The sequence below is a fragment of the Neovison vison genome, chromosome 10 (assembly GCF_020171115.1).
Source record: "Neovison vison isolate M4711 chromosome 10, ASM_NN_V1, whole genome shotgun sequence".
Taxonomy (NCBI): Eukaryota; Metazoa; Chordata; class Mammalia; order Carnivora; family Mustelidae; genus Neogale; species Neogale vison.
In genome coordinates this window covers 40,025,365-40,040,946 of record NC_058100.1, presented here as the reverse complement: position 1 = coordinate 40,040,946, position 15,582 = coordinate 40,025,365, and the positions used below count along the sequence as shown (strand labels likewise).

General features: G+C 42.2%; 1 protein-coding gene across 3 annotated transcripts in view; it reads left to right on the top strand.

Moving 5' to 3' along the window:
- The first annotated feature begins 1,983 nt into the window (after positions 1 to 1,983).
- The window catches only part of AKT3 (AKT serine/threonine kinase 3), a 305,109-nt gene continuing 291,510 nt past the window's right edge, over positions 1,984 to 15,582 (top strand). The window contains exons 1-2 of one of the 3 annotated variants that reach the window (XM_044267054.1): positions 1,984 to 2,042; positions 12,277 to 12,437. In XM_044267054.1, coding sequence (XP_044122989.1) covers positions 12,392 to 12,437 — 46 coding nt within the window. In that variant the 5' untranslated portion in view covers positions 1,984 to 2,042; positions 12,277 to 12,391. Of the gene's footprint in view, positions 2,043 to 6,524; positions 6,610 to 12,276; positions 12,438 to 15,582 lie in introns of those variants that run through there. The other 2 variants (XM_044267055.1, XM_044267053.1) reach the window with 2 other exon arrangements.

The following is a 15,582-nucleotide window of genomic DNA, read 5'->3' as shown; positions in this document are numbered from 1 at the left end:
GGTATTAGTAATTCAGAATGCCACAACTCTTAGAGTTAAATATTTACAAGAGCTTTGGAGACCCTCTTTTTTGCCCTGGTGTCACAGGAACTATTTTCTTAAAAATAAGAAGTGGGTTAAGTTACTATAAAATTAATATGTGACCCATTATTGTGTTTCACAGCAAGAAATCTGTAAGCGAGTCATTTTGCCAATAGGGACTGTTAGAGATCTGATAATTATGGGAATGGACTGTGTACATTTTATACTCTGATAAACTATGTAAGGGTACAGTCTATATGTTTATTAATCAGTTCTTGATGTGTTGGGAACTATGGGGAAAGGAGAAAAGCAGCAATTGAGGACTTTGCCCCCTGGGGTGGCTTGTGTATCTTAAAAAAGCAAATATTGTTCTAGAATCGTCCTTACAAGTGGGGGGAATTTAACTTAACTCTTTCCCCCCCTTTTTTCTTCTTTGGTGTCATACTGTTGTCCCACACAGTAGAAGACAATCAGTCCTGACACAGTGTTGTCAGGACGTGGGAAAGCAGAAAGGGAAGTGCATGTTAGCAGGAATTCTCCAGAAGAAGCCGGGAGCATGATCGAGAATCTTGCACTGGGAGAAACACCTCGTACCTCGACAAGGCTAGAGCCACGTGGTGAAACAATACGGGGTTTCAAAGTGTTCCAGAAACGACAAAACATGGTGTCGGAAGAAATAAACTTCTTTTATAACTTTACGGACTACGCTGCATCCGAGAGCATGGCCATTTCGCACCAGTAGTGTCTCCATCGCAAATAGTCTCAGGAGCCATGAACTTCAAGAAAGAAATGGGCATCTTCTGCAGTGTGGATGCAATACATCATGGCTTCCCTAAAGTCAACGAAAACTAATATCCCTAAAAAGGGTGTCATTTTAAGAGTGAATTCCGATGCCCGGGCAACCCGTCCCCCCCCCCCCCAGCGGTGGCGACCGCGGCCGGGGCGCGCTGGGGGGGGCTCCTGCGAGAGGCGCGCTCGGGCCGCGCGGCCAGGTCTCCGGGGGACGCTCGGGACCCAGCCCGGGGGCGCGGACGGTGGGGTCCGCTCGCCGCCCGCTCCCGGCCCTCGGGCTCAGCTCCCCCCGGGGGCGCCGCCCACCACCCCGGGGCGGTGACGACGGCGGCTGGCGGCGGGCCTCGGGGGCCACGAGGGCGCGGGGAGAGCCAGAACTTCCCGCCCAGGAGCGCCTGCCCCCGCCGCCGGCTCCGGCGGGCTGGGGGGATGTTCTCGCGAGAGGAGAGGGGGCGCGGGGCGCCGCGGGTTTGGGGGGCGCGGGGAAGCCTGCGGACGAGGGCGCGGCAGGGAGGGGAGCAGAGGCGGCGGGCAGGGCCGGGGACGCGGGGAAGCCGCTCCCGCCAGTCGCCGAGAGCCAGCCCCTGACGTCAGGAGTTTTCCTCAAAGTCAACAACAAGCCCCGCGGCGGCGGCGGCGGCGGCGGCGAGAAGCGATCGGCGGCGGCGGCGGCCCGGGAGGGAGGAAGGAGGGGGCGGGGAGGCGGCGGCAGGGTACCCCCACCCCCGCGGCGAGGCGCGGCCCCCCCACCCCCAGAGGAGGCCGCAGACCCCCGACCCGCGCCGGGCGCGCCCCGGGGCCCGAAGCCTCCGCCCGCCGCCGCCTCGCCGGCGTGACCCGGCCCCCGCCCGAGCGGTGTTTTCTGGTGATGAATTGAATTTGTAGCCGATATCCGATTCCCATGTAGAGTCTCCGCCTCCTCCTCCCCCCCGCCGCCGCCCTCCCTCCGCCCTCCCCTCCCGCCGCCGCCGCCGCCGCCTCCCGCTCCAGCTCCGCGGCCCGGCCCGGCCGGCTCCCTCCTCCCTCCCCTGCAGCCATCGCCTGCCCTCCCGCCGGCCTCACCGGGCTCCAGGGGGGCCAGAGGCTCTGCGGGGTGGGGGGAGGACAGGAGGGGAGGAGGAGGAAGGGGGGACCCCCGAGTCGCCCCCTCTCCTCCCCCCGCCCCCCCGGCTCCATCCTCCGCCGCCGCCCGAGCAGCTGCGGGGCCGCCGCCGCCGCCGCCTTTGCAGGTAACAGCCACCGCCCCCCGCTCGCCCCCTCCCCGCCTAGCCTCCGCTCCCTCCGGGCCCCCGGCCCCGGGCCTCCCTCGGGCTGGGGGGGGGGTGCAGGCGGCGGCGGGGTTGGGGGGGGAAGGCGGGGGCGTCTGGGTTGTCACCGCGCCGGGGGCGTGGGCGGGGGCCGGGTCACCGGAGGCTCGGGTGTGGGTGTGGGTGGGCAGGCCGGGGGATGCCCGGCGCCGCTGACACCGGCACCCCCTCACTTTCCGGGGGAAGCTGGGGGGCGGCGGCGCGCGGGGGGCCGGGGAGGGTGTTCCCGGCCTAGCGGTACCGGCCGCGTCTGCGCTGCCCCGGCCCTGGCGCCTCCAGTCCCTGCGCAGCTCCCGCTCCCGGCCGGCCAGGGCCGCGCGGCGTGGGGAGGGGGCGCCGGCCGGGCGGGGGCGGCGGCTGGCTTATATAACGCGGGGAGCGCGGGTGCCGGCGTGTTTGGGTTGGGGGGAGGGGGCCGTCTGCCGCGCTCCCCGGCGCGGGGGCTGTCTGCGCGCGCGGGGTGGGGTGCAGGCGAGGATGCACCGGCGTCCCCCGGGGTCTCCTTCCTCCCCACCCTCCCCGGCAGCCGGCGCGCAGGAAAAGACTGCCCTGGAGAGGGGGGTTTGGGGGGGTGGGGGGTGTGTGTGGGAGGTGGGTAACGTGCTTGTCTGTGTTTTTAATAGTAGTGGGGTTTTAATCCGCTTGGGAGTTGTGTGCTAAGAATAGAAATGTGCGGAAGATGCTGGGTTTGGCGGATCCAGTGATGCTGTAGCTGCTGGCGGTGGCGGCGGCTCAGGCTGCAAGTAAACAAACCAGCCTCTTCCTCGTCCACCTCCTCCTCCTGCGCATCGGGTCTGCATCAGCCATGATGCTGGCTGGGCCCTCAGAGCCCAAAGTTGAAGCCTGGCCGGTCGCCGGGTTCACCCTGATTCCCAGGCGGGGTCACTCCTTGTTTGGGATTACCCCGGGGATCTTCATTTAGGCTGGATCGAGTCTCTTTGGGGCCAGGTCTTCAATACCGATATTGGCTGTTTATCTTAAAGCAGAGGAAAGGCTTTCCCATAAGCCAAGGGTAGGATGCTCCCATTTTTTTTTTTTTTTTTTTTTTTTCATCAGGAGAACCTTACGAAAATAAAACCAGCTCATTTCACCAGTGTGGTAATTGGTCGAGAGCCCAGTAGTTTGTAATGGCTTACATTTTCAAAGATAAGTTCACAGCGGAACCTATGTATCTGTATTAAGTAGTACTATTAAGAAAATGTTCACACTTTTTTAGTTCATCCTGCAGCTAAGACATGTGACGTGATGACTTTTTTTGCAGTTGAGTACCTTGTCAAGTGCTTCAAATCGTCAAGTTAGATATATGTTCCATATTTGGGAAGGCATGGTCATTTTATATCTTTTATAAAGATGTAAATTACTGTAAATTGTAAATCACTACCCCCCCCTTTGGGTTTTGGTGGAAACTCATTAAATTAGGTTATACATTGTTAGGAAATAGTTGAAAAAGCCAAAGCTATAAGAGTCCAGTAAACCTGGCTTAGGAGAGTTTGCTTTCAGAAGTTAAATATCATTGCAAAATACGTATAAATAAATATAAATATCCCAGGGGGTGGTCGTCCAAAACCAGCACACATTCAGGAAGTGGTTGTCTAAGACAGGAATGCATTTTTTATTAAGAAATCTAATTCTTGGTAAATTACTTGATTTCTGAGGTGAATGTGCAATACTTTGGAAGATGCATATCAGGAGTGTCATTTTTTGTTTTTTGTTTTTTTTCTTTTGGCAACACATAACTTGGAGAGTTTACCACATAGACTGTATTTGAAGATCTGCTTTTTGTTGGTCTCACTAGGGTTGACCCGAATATCTTTGATTGGCTTGTGCTTCTAATTTTTAAGTGAGGGAGTGCATATATCATATGATTGAGACACCATTAGAACTTAGATGAATGTAGAACTATAGTTTTCAGTTGTTTTGTTTGTGGTAGGTGTTTGCAGTAGTAGGTTTTCCAATAGCATTTTAAAAATACCTAAAGTAATTCTACCAAAAAACTTAGGAAACTACTACTTATATCCATTTTGTCCCCTATGCTTAGTCTTTCTGTAAAAATTACCTTAGTGAGTTGTTTTCCAACTGAAAATTCGTTTTTAGTTTGACTTTGATCTTAGTTTAAGTTGTGTATGTGAAGGTGCTTAAGGGTTCAGCTTTAGAGTTTTTGGTTTATGTACTTTCGAAGCTGTAAAATATTTTAAATAAGATTTCATTCATTCTTCCAACAAATATTTGAGTGTGAACTGTGTGCCAGAGCTAGTTTGATTAAAAACTTTCCTTATTTACATATCATTCAGAAGATTACTACCATTAGGAAGAGAATTTGTTTTCAGAATCATTGCAAATCTAATCATGTTCTGGTTAAACATATCCTAGGACAAATGTACTTGGCATAATAGAATCTCATGTAAAGTAGAGATTTACGATTTTTTTAAACTCTGGCTTTTGATTTAAACATCCAAAAGATTTTATTTCTTAAAAATTCAATGGAAATTTCCAACTATTTGATTTTCTTTAAAAAGAGGAACCTGTTTGATAAATTGATTTTTTGTGGAAGTTTAGAGTTTACCTGAACTTTGCATATTTTTGTAAAAAGTTAGCTACCCCTTGTTGTTAAACTTTTTTAGTTCAAGAATTCCCCCTTGAGAAGATAAGGCAGTTATTGTTAACTCATGTTAATTGGATTTTTTGCATGATTTGATAGGATCTTGCTTTTATAATGTGATTAAGTTTTAAGCATTAAAAATGCTTAATTTGCAATAATTTATATTTGAATACCATAAGACTCAAGACAGAAAAATAAACCATTTCATTTGTTTTGATCAAATCAGTCTTATAATTTGACGGTGGCATTTTTTTTTTCTTAACATACATTTTAATGCACACAATGAATTTTTGTAAGTTTATGTTAGAATATTTAAATCATTTGAAGTTGCTCTGTTTTTAGCTCCAGGTTTCAGGAGTGTGCCTTGGTATTCTGAATACTTGTTTTATACACCACACACTCTTCTGTAGTCACCTGGAAAGTTAGCCCTGAATCATCTGATGTTAACTAAAAATTTTATTGTGGTCTTTCGGCAGCGTGAGGTCAGGTTTAGGGTCAATGCCAGCCGGTGCCTGGTGAGCACTTGCCAAGTACCAGGCGCTGTTCTAGGTGCTTAATGTGTGTCAGTTGGTTTAATCTTCACAACAGCCCCTGCTACTTTATGAAAGTGGTTTTCACAAGAGAAAACACTTATTAATGCGGCATTATAAAAAGCCATTTCCGTTTGACCGTCCTCGTTCCGAAACACTTTTTTTCCTTAGCATTTCGCCTAAGTTGCTTATACCTCTCGTTAGACTTCCCAGTGACATACTCAGTTTCAGTAATGTAGTACAATAATTTCCATAGAAATCTCGGTAATAGAGTAAAAAAAAAAGTGTTATCGACAGACCCTTAACAGTCTTTTTCATTTCATTTGTTTCAGAGACCAAGTTCAGTGCCTCAGTTGTTTACATATGTTATTGCAGTGCCCTCATCTTTTGGTATTTAGATGTAAATAGGTTTCCTTTGCCAGGTAACCTTCACGTAGTAGTTGATAGATAAATTAATACATGTTTCTTGACCCATAGATTTGCTTTTTAGTAGTCTTTTCAGTACTTTCTTTATATTTAGCTTTCACCAACTGCCAAGATTTCACATTTTGTAAATGGATTTATTTTGGTAATATTCAGGAGAAGTAAAATGATTGACCAGAAGAAATCTATAGAAGACTTTTAAGGCTCTGACTCTGTTCGGAAGTCTAGGGGATGGGAAGGGGAGGAAGATGGTATTTTGCCAGTACTGGAGTTCAGTTCGAATTTTGTCTAAGTAAGATTGATGTTTTGATATTTTATCTTCCCAACTATGTATTCAACTTTTGAGAACGGAAACTGTGTATAATCATGATGGTGTCACCAGAGATGTCATCTATGAGCGAAGTAGATGCTTGGTGGATTTGAACTTGAAGAATCATAAATACCAACTCTGGAAGAGCTGTGAAGCTACTTGTCTAATGCTACACCTTTATTTTTATGGCCAAGAAAAGTGAAGCACAGAGAAATGAAAGGACTTGATGTAGTGTCACTCAGGATGGGGTGGAGTTGGGAATGGGGACCCCAGTTTCGGGGCCTGCCCAGTGCTCTTCTTGATGCACCATTGTGATGAACTTTGTTACAGGATTCCATACCTGTGAGTTAACTCTCAGTTTAATCTGGGGTAAAATCCGTCATGCTGATTCTTGACATTTAATGGACCATTATACCAACTGCATTTTGTGTATATATGTGGATTTTTTTTTTTTCCATTTTATTGTCAACGAGGTCTCCAAGGCAGATTTTAGAAGGATTTTATATGTGTTTTGGAAAAGTATGGCTTCCTGTGCAACCGAAATTCTTTCAGGGGCAACCCTCAACCTTTTTCTGTTGTATTACAGGTGCCTTCACATAGAGACAAGCCACACTTAATATGAGAAAGGTAGGAGATCCTTTGTCTATGGCTTGTTTAGTGGTTTAGGTGAACCAGAGGAATCCTATAGGCATTTTCCTAGTTGCTTCAACTTAGAATATTAAATACAGCACCCAGCACAAGTTTTTTTTGTTTGTTTGTTTGTCTGTTTTTAGTTTGGATACTCATGGTTGTGTTGGTTCAGATGGCATTCAAATGCCCTAAACTGAGGTAGAGAAGAGGAGAAATACTCCCCACTTTTGTATGAATATTTAAAAATTTGCGAATTGAAAGAACCTGAAATTTTGCGTGAAAGTTGGAAATCTTGCTTATGTCAATTCAAGTATTTTCCTGTAGGATGAAACAGTGAAGATAATCTATTAGTTTTAAGAAAATCCACAAAGTCCGTTACTGCATTCTGAAGAAAGTTTTGTGGCTCACTTTCCCCATATGACAGGTTTATGAACAGGATAGCAACTTGTGAGAGGGACAGATAGGCTGAGAGTTATTTGAAGTGCAGAGCAAGTTGTCTTGAATTTCCCTTTATTTCAGTATTTTTCCTTTCCCTTGAATCCTTTAAAGAGTTTTATATGACTTTAGGCATTTATTACGGCATAAGTTAGTTTCAGCTATTTCTTGAAATTAATAGATAGGGTAGAATTGTAGTATGGTTACCCTTAACAATCATTTGTATTTCAAAGTAGCAAAATTCTCTTGTCTTTGTACCTTAGTAGTCCTTCATTAATTCAGTTTGGCTAGGCATAGCTAAAGGATATATAAAAAGTCCTAATGCAGGGCAAGTATAGTCTTCATAGTATTATTTACAGGCAAGGATATGGTTTAGAGGAAGTTGTATTATGGATAGTATTGTGGCTTTGAACTTAGAAATTAACATGTAGGAAATTGCTAACCTGTGAATCTTGCTCTAATTTGTAAAAAAGAAAATTGCTGGCATGCCTTTTAACTTTGTCAACCTTCTGGTCTTCTGTTGGTGTCATTTCCTTTGTGATGCTGCAGTTATATTTGATTTTTAATTTATTTGAAAACATTGTGTTTACTGGACTTTTGAAAAGTAACTCAATACAGAAAGAATATTCATAGCGACATTCACAAATGTTACACATACTTCTGAGAATTCCTGTTGGGTTATTTGGAAGAAAGCATACCTAACCGATAGAAGACTTGAATTGCAGGCAGTCCCACTTGTTACTTGTCACTATCTCGTTATGGTGATGGCGAGGAAATAATGTCACATTTGGTTGGTCACAGTTTGCCTAGGTTCAGAATTGTCGATGCTGTAGCTACTGTACAGATTTGTTTCTAGAGTCAAATTCAAAAATATGTGAAAGCACTTTGATAACATTACTTGGAAAAGATTTTTTTCAAACCTTTGTTTTGCTTGCCTCCATGTATACTCAGTGTGGTCCTTGTCACAGAGTAGGCAATCATTAACGATTTACTGATTACATGTATATGTTACTTGAGTGAATGAGATTTTGGAAAGACATTTGAAGAATTTTGATTATTGCTTAAAACTGAATGGTTTTTGCCTTAAGGAAGCAAATATCTTTTAAAAATTGTTATGAATGTCATGAATAAGATAGGCCATTCTTTCTCTTTCTTTCTTCCACAAAGATAATTTTGGGCAGCATTGATGCTTAGTTGTTGGCCTCCTCTCAACAAAAAGTATCAAAAAACATGGAGAAAAGGAGCATAATTTTAATGTGTGCCAGTCCTCACAATTAGTGGAGGTCTACAGTAAACATACTTTAAGGAATAAGGAAGGATATTTATTGTAATTTAAATTACTTCTGTGTAGATGCTTTTTATAACATTTGAGTTCAGGTTTGTATTTAAGGTGACATGATACCGTTCTCTGTGTTTCTTATAATATTAACTTATCTAGTGTGTTTGTTCTTCATTAGTTATGTAAAGCTGTATCTGTGCTCTTTCATTCATCCGCTCATTCATTTCTTCTGTATTTGTTGGGCGTATCTTACCTGCCCCGCACTGTCAAATTGCTTTACTAAATAGTAATGGTATTGAGTGAGGTACAAGATGTGAAAATGTTTTGTAAATTGTGAAGTGATATTCAAATGCTGTTACCATCAAATTCTCAAATAGTTTTGAATGAAAGAACCTTTAGTTTAACTGCTTTGTATAAATTCTAAATTGAATCTGCCAGGAATTTTGTATGACATTTTTTTTTTTAAGAATAGACAAAATTAGATTATTCAACAATGAAATATTTAATGCATTAGGCTTAAAAGAAAAAGAAACCAAATTTTGTCTTTTAGAGCTCATTGGAGGGAATGTATTTCTGGAGAAGCTGGGCTGTAGGAGGAGGGGAAGTTCATGTCCAGTTCGTCATTTGGCAGCTTAGTGTTTTTAGCCACGTGGAACATGGGAGCGGGAGAGCGTAGATGACTTGGTGCAAGTGGGTTGCCACTGTGGGGAAATCAAATTGAAGAATATGGTGGATTGCTTAAGAGTCATTAGCATTGTGTTTTGCACACAGGACAGCATTTATTTCTAGCCTATTGGCCATGATTCTGCAGTAGTATACTTTGAATGTCTTTTAAGCTGTTTTCAAAGAAGGTATCATTTTAGCTGAGAGTCACAGGAGCAACTTTAAAGCTGAATGTTATGATGATGTAGATTTGCTAAGAGTTTAAGATGCAGTTGGATAAAGCCACTTCCATAATGAGTGGGTTTACTGGTCCTAATGATGATTATAAATTTTGTCCTGTCGATTTAACATACATTTCAGCACTTTAAATATAAAAGCACCAATAAATATTTTTATCTAAAAGTTAGCTTTTTGAAAGTTTCATTTCACTTATTTTTTTAAAAATTTATTCGAGAGTGGGGAGGCACAGTGGGAGAGGGAGAGAGAAGGACTGTCAAGCAGACTGTGTGCTGAGCACAGAGCTGATCTCAAGACCCTGAGATCAGGACCTGAGTGGAAACCAAAAGTGAGACCCTCAAGGACTGGGCCACCGAGGCACCCCGAAACAGTTTCGTTTTAAAACAAAACTCTTTGATTTGGGTTGATCTGGATATTTCAGTATGTTGTTTTGTACCGAAGCAGTGGTGCCAGTGGAAAGAACGTGTGCATGGTTCTCTGCTCTTGGTTCCCTCAGAAAGCAGCTGTGCGACCTTGGGCAAGTCTCTTCATCCATCTGAACTCTGTTTCCTCAACTGTAAAATGACGATCCTTTCCTGCTTTGAGATTCCAACAGTGAAATGTCAGCTTAAAAAATGGAATGAGTTTTGAAAGGACTTTTCTTTAGTGTCTCCATAGATGTGTTGTAATGCAGATTATTTTACTAGAAAGGAAGATATTTTATATGTTTATTGGAGAGGTATCATTTTTTGGTTATTACTGAATGCTCACCCCTGATCTGTTCCATTTCCAATCCCAAAAATATTAAGATAGGAATTTTTTCTATCCAGATAATACCACTTTATAGTCAGGAACTAAGAAGGGCTTGAATGAGAGGAGGTCCCTTGCTACAGGTGCTACCGAAGAGAAGGACTGCGTGCAGCTCGCCTGGAGCCCTCAGTTTGCGCTAGGGACCCCGGTACTTAATGTCCTCGTAATTGTTTGTGTAGTAGAAGGAGGTAACCCTTTTAGTTACCTGGTTCTGTATTATGGAGCCAGTTTTCAGGAAGTTCTAGAAATCAAATTAAAATAATGTTTGGATTCTTTATTGAAGGTTTTTTGTTTTTGTTTTTTTGCCCATTTTTAGTGATGAAATGAGTCTTGCTTTGAGTTATGTGGCCAATTCACAAAATGTGTTTCTCTGGATATCTAAAGAAAAAAAAAAGAGCCCTGTAGGTTCAATAAGTTGAGGATTTGCTGGAATAAACAAAGTTGTACATTATTTTATATCTTTAATAGTTTAATAGTGATGTTTCAAGAGAAAGAATAGCTCGTAGAATTTTTCCAAACTTACTTGACCCCAAAATTTTTTTTTCTTTTTCTCTCTCCCCAGTGCCCACCCCCCCCACCCCCCCACCCCGCCCTGGAATTTCTCTTGGTGTTCTTTTAAACATATTTTGGGAAAATACATTTAGATTCTAGTATCCCTTTCTCTGCAGGGGCAGACCCCATTGCTTCTGAGGACAGTCTTGGCCTTACCTGTAGGCGCTGAGGGCACATGTGGGGCTCACACAAACTTAGTCAAGCTTTCTTAAGTAAATGTTAGTCTTGATTCCTCACTGCTATGTGATTAGGTTTTCTACTTAATATGCATTGGAAAATGACCCATGATTCAGTTCCAATAATAGCTAGGGAGTCTAACCTTGAACTTGCTGCTATGGACTATTAACAAAACCCAGTCTGAGCAAACAGTATAGTTATATAGTCCATCCGTCCATTTTTCTGGTTATCTAAAATTTATGCCTGTGCTTTTGGACATATAATGCCAGTGTACCCTGGACTACATGTTTTGGTCCCTTTCTGTAGAAATATTTTTAACTCTGTTTTATCTTCGCATTTTCCTTTTTAGGTTGAGAGGGACAATGAGAAATAGCCCTGTAAAACTCATTAGTGTATATATGAGGATACTTTTGGGGACTTTGTTTATTATACAGCAAGATATCTTACAAAGACCCATGGGATAAATTCCAGATTTTTATCCCAAGAAAAACTATTCCTTCTGAAGCAACTTATTTTCTTTTAAAAAATATTTATGGGATCTTGCGAATATTGAAACTGATTGTGTCTCATTTGCTTTGCTTCCTAAAAGCTTTCCTGCTAAATTTGTGGCCCTTTTACAAATATGTAGACTTTGACTCTGGCTTCTTTTTATCTGAAGGCAGTAGAGTCTTGGAGTTAGGAATGCGGGCTCTGGAGTGTGATGGCCTGTGTCAGATCCGGGCTCCATCAGGCAGTAGTCATGTCGAAGTCAGGCACACTGTTTAATCTGTGCGAGCCTCAGTTTACTCATCTGTGAAATGAAGTTAATGGTGCCCTCCTGGGTTTATTGTGAGGATTTCCTGAGAATGATAGATATAAGCAGCTGTTCTTGACACAGCCTGGATACCCCGTACTTTTTTCCACTTTCATATTCCTTTTGTTTCACTTCATGTATTTTAAAAAATAATGGACTCCGTAGTATTTATAATAATTTATTGATTGTTATCCAAAAACTCATTGTCATCGAACTCATTGATTGTCTAAAATATGTCTTGGAGTATGGGCAAAGTAAGCATATGCGAGTGCTGATTTTTAGCACATTGTGTTTTCCATAAAATACAGCTATTAAAAACAGTCACAATTGCTTTGCAGTAAGTATTCCTAAATCCCCAGAGGTTTCGGAACTAGACATACACGAAAGTTTACTCTTAGTTCCCCCAACTTTCAGTCTCTCCCCTTTTCACCTCCAACACATAGCACTGAACAGATGTTCTGTGTTCTTTGTATAGGTGTGACAGTGGTTTTCTTAAGAGATTTCTGTTACAGCCTCTTAGGTTAAAAGTTTCACTGTCGTTTGAAATCGGTCATAAGCCCAGGGAAGCACGTTCACTCTAGAACTATTGAGTAAATGAGTTCCCCAGTTTGAGAAGTTAGAGTTTTATGTGAGGTCAGGCCAGTTGAAGACATTTACAAAGAATTAGTTGTTTGTTATTGCTGTGTGAGTTGCAAGAATGGAAAAAAAAAGAAATTCTTTCTTCAATACTTCCTTCCAGGCTGAGTCATCACTAGAGAGTGGGAAGGGCAGCAGCAGCAGCAGAGAATCCAAACCCCAAAGCTGATACCACAAAGTAGCATTTCTCCAAGTTGGGGGCTCAGAGGGGAGCCATCATGAGCGATGTTACCGTTGTGAAAGAAGGCTGGGTTCAGAAGAGGGGTAAGTACTCACCAAAGCCGAAAGTCGTATGCTTGGTAAGTGTGCTAATGGTCAGTGGTGTCCTGGAACTTGGTATTTGTTCCATAGCTGTTCACAAAGTCCAGTAAGAGAGAAATATTTAACTTATGTGTGAGGAATTTGCTTGTTATTTAGGGATTCTTTGTAATTCTTGATTTTGATAATTTATCATCAACCTTACAAAGACTTGGCCTCCTGGTATGTTGTGTTACAGAAAGTTCATGTTGTGTTTTTCCATGTCCACAGATTCTACAATCCAGAGAGATGTCTTTCAGATGATTTGATACCTAGAAAAGTGTCTAACTCATCAGCATTTAAAGACATGTAAATTTATATTAAGCTGGTCTGGGCGGTAGCAGGGGAGGGGCTTACAGACTTAAAGGGAAAGAGTTCTCCCTCAAACTCATGGTTTCAACCGTCCTGTTAGTTAGGTAAGGAGAGTCTGAAAGTAAAAGACCAAATGAAGAAACGGTTTTGTGTTGTGTTGTGTGTGTGTGTGTGTGTGTGTGTTTATGTCTCATTTCATATTTTTATTTTTCATGATCTAGTTTTAGTATTTCTTGTTCACTCCTACTTTAGGTAAATAATTCAAATGCACTATTATTCTTCTCTAATACTAAAGGAAGAACTCTTCAACATAAAGCTTAGTTTCTCCTCTATGAGGTCACCTGCTAATGTGGTCAGTATGTTTATCAAGAAATCTGGAGTGTAGACCAGTTGCCAGGCAACAAGTGTTTATCCACGTGGCCAAATTGAGTAGCACGAGGACTGTTTTACTGTCAGGACTCTTTAAATTCTGTGTACTGGATCGATGTTCTGATGAAAAGTTGCCTTTTAAATATGTGATTGCAGTGTTCCTTGTGGGTCATAGTTGATTCCTATGCTTGAAAAGCTGTTGTCAGAAGTTAAATGGGATTATGTATGACTGAGTTTTAAAAAATCAACCTTATTGAGATATTATTTCCAGAACAATGGAATTCACCAGTTTTACGTGTACACTTTGATGAGTTTGCTGCCTTCATGTAACAGTGCGTAACAAGCACTGCAGGTATGACAGCAGACATGCCTGTCCCCCAGAAGTACCCTCATTCCCCGATGCGGTCAGTCCTCTTTCCTCAACCCTGACAACCACTGATGTGATACCACTGGAATCTTCCTTTTCTAATATCTCTTTATCAATAGAAGCCTGCGGCCTTTTGTGTTTGGTCACTCTCACGTAGCGCAGTACTTCAAGGATTCATCGTGTTGTTGTGTATATCATCAGTTTGTTTCTTTATTGTTGGGTCACATTCCATAGTTGGGCCATAACACAGTTTATCTCTTGACCAGCTGATGGGTAGTCGGCTTGTTTCTGGTTTCTGGCTGTTACGAATAAAACTGCTGTGAGCAAGGGAGTGTGTATCTTGGTGTGATGTATTTTCATTTTTTCTTGGGCAGTAACCTAGGAATGAGATTGTGGTCATGTGGTAAGTGTGTGTTTCACGATAAAAACTGTTTCAGCCAGTATTTTACTGTTGTTTCATTTATTGTATGTTCTATTATATAGTTTAGGAGGCATTTTCAGACTTCACTGCTGTATCAAAGTATTTTTTCTTTATTTTTAACTTGCCTGTTAACATTTATTCTATCTTTCTTACTTTCTTTGGGATGGCAAATCACGTAAACCTTTTGGAGTAATACTTTATTAAGCTCTAAAATCTGCTCTAGTAAGACCAGTGCGAGGATTAAGTAAGACAGTGGATGTGGATGTGTTTTGAGAGTTTTAACATCAGTGTAAACTATTGTGATCACGGCGTTTTGTCAGGGATTTAGGGTGGTTCTTGAGTTTGTTTAGCTAATTGTGTCTTGTCTGAACTACCGTAAGAGAAGGTTGGTATATAGTGCGTGAGATACAGAAACAAGAAAAAATGGACAAAGGTTATGTTGTGTTTTTCTTACATTGGTTAGCAGTACACAAAGATATATAATAAGTAAAAGTCTTTTCTACTCTCTATTTTTTCAGACTGGTTTCTCTTCTGGGATATAACCACTTTAGACCTTTTCTACTTTTAATTTTTTTGGTGATTATTATCTCAATTTTATGTATATTATACTAAACTTTGTATTTGAGTAATCTTATGTAATCGAGTATATATATCACCTTTGTGAAAATAAAGAATTTAACTTGTAATACCTGTTTTCTTCCTTCCTTCCTGAAGGAGGGGAGAGGGCTTCATGGTTATACTTCCAACACTTGGCACTCTTAATTCTAGAAGATACTTAGGCATCATCTCTAAACTTGTCACTTTATGAGTACAGGAAAATTAGTACCCCTCCCAATCTTTCCCTCGAATTCCTCATGGTCCCCTCCCAGGTTGTGTCAACTGTAACATTTATTTAATGTTGCCAAGGTTTGTAATAGTTTCACTTGTTGATTTGGAGCAGCAGTAATCAATAGTGTGATAAGTAAATACTACCTGCTGCTAAAGAAAGTTGTGTGACAGGTATGGTGTGTTAAGAGCCGTAGGGAACAAATGTTGGTATTCCAGATCAGGTCGTATTTTAGTTTGGTTTCTAGTTGGGGCTATACCTGTTTTTCCTGGATTTTCCAGTTGCCATGTTGCCCCCCACACCATTGGTTAAAGAGAGCCTGTCTTCTTCATCATACCACTTGGGTATCCAGTTTTTTAATCATAGTATTTGTTGAAATTTTATTGGGAACTGACTTTCTTCTGGGTATGATGTTAGCTAATAGCATGTTATTTAATTGCATTCTTGGACATGTTCTCTGCTTTCTTAGACCTCGTGTCTTTCCCATTTATTTTGGATTTGTTTTACCATGTTCTAGAAGTTTTTTTTTTTTTTTTTTAATTTCCTGGAGTACTTTTTTAAGAAAGAATATGTGGAGGATGCTTGTCAACAGAGTATTCAAAAATGTGCTTTTCACTTTGACACCCAGGACATACCTTAGCTGGGTATAGAATTTAGTTGTGCGACAGTTTTCCTTTGGAATTTTGAAGGTTGCGTTACATTACCTTTTGGTAACCAGTTTCACTGATAAGAGGCGTAATGCTAATAGGAGGAATTTCTTTCCAGGTAACCTGTTTTTGTTCTCTGGAAGCTTGTTGTGGCCATGCTTTTTTGTCTT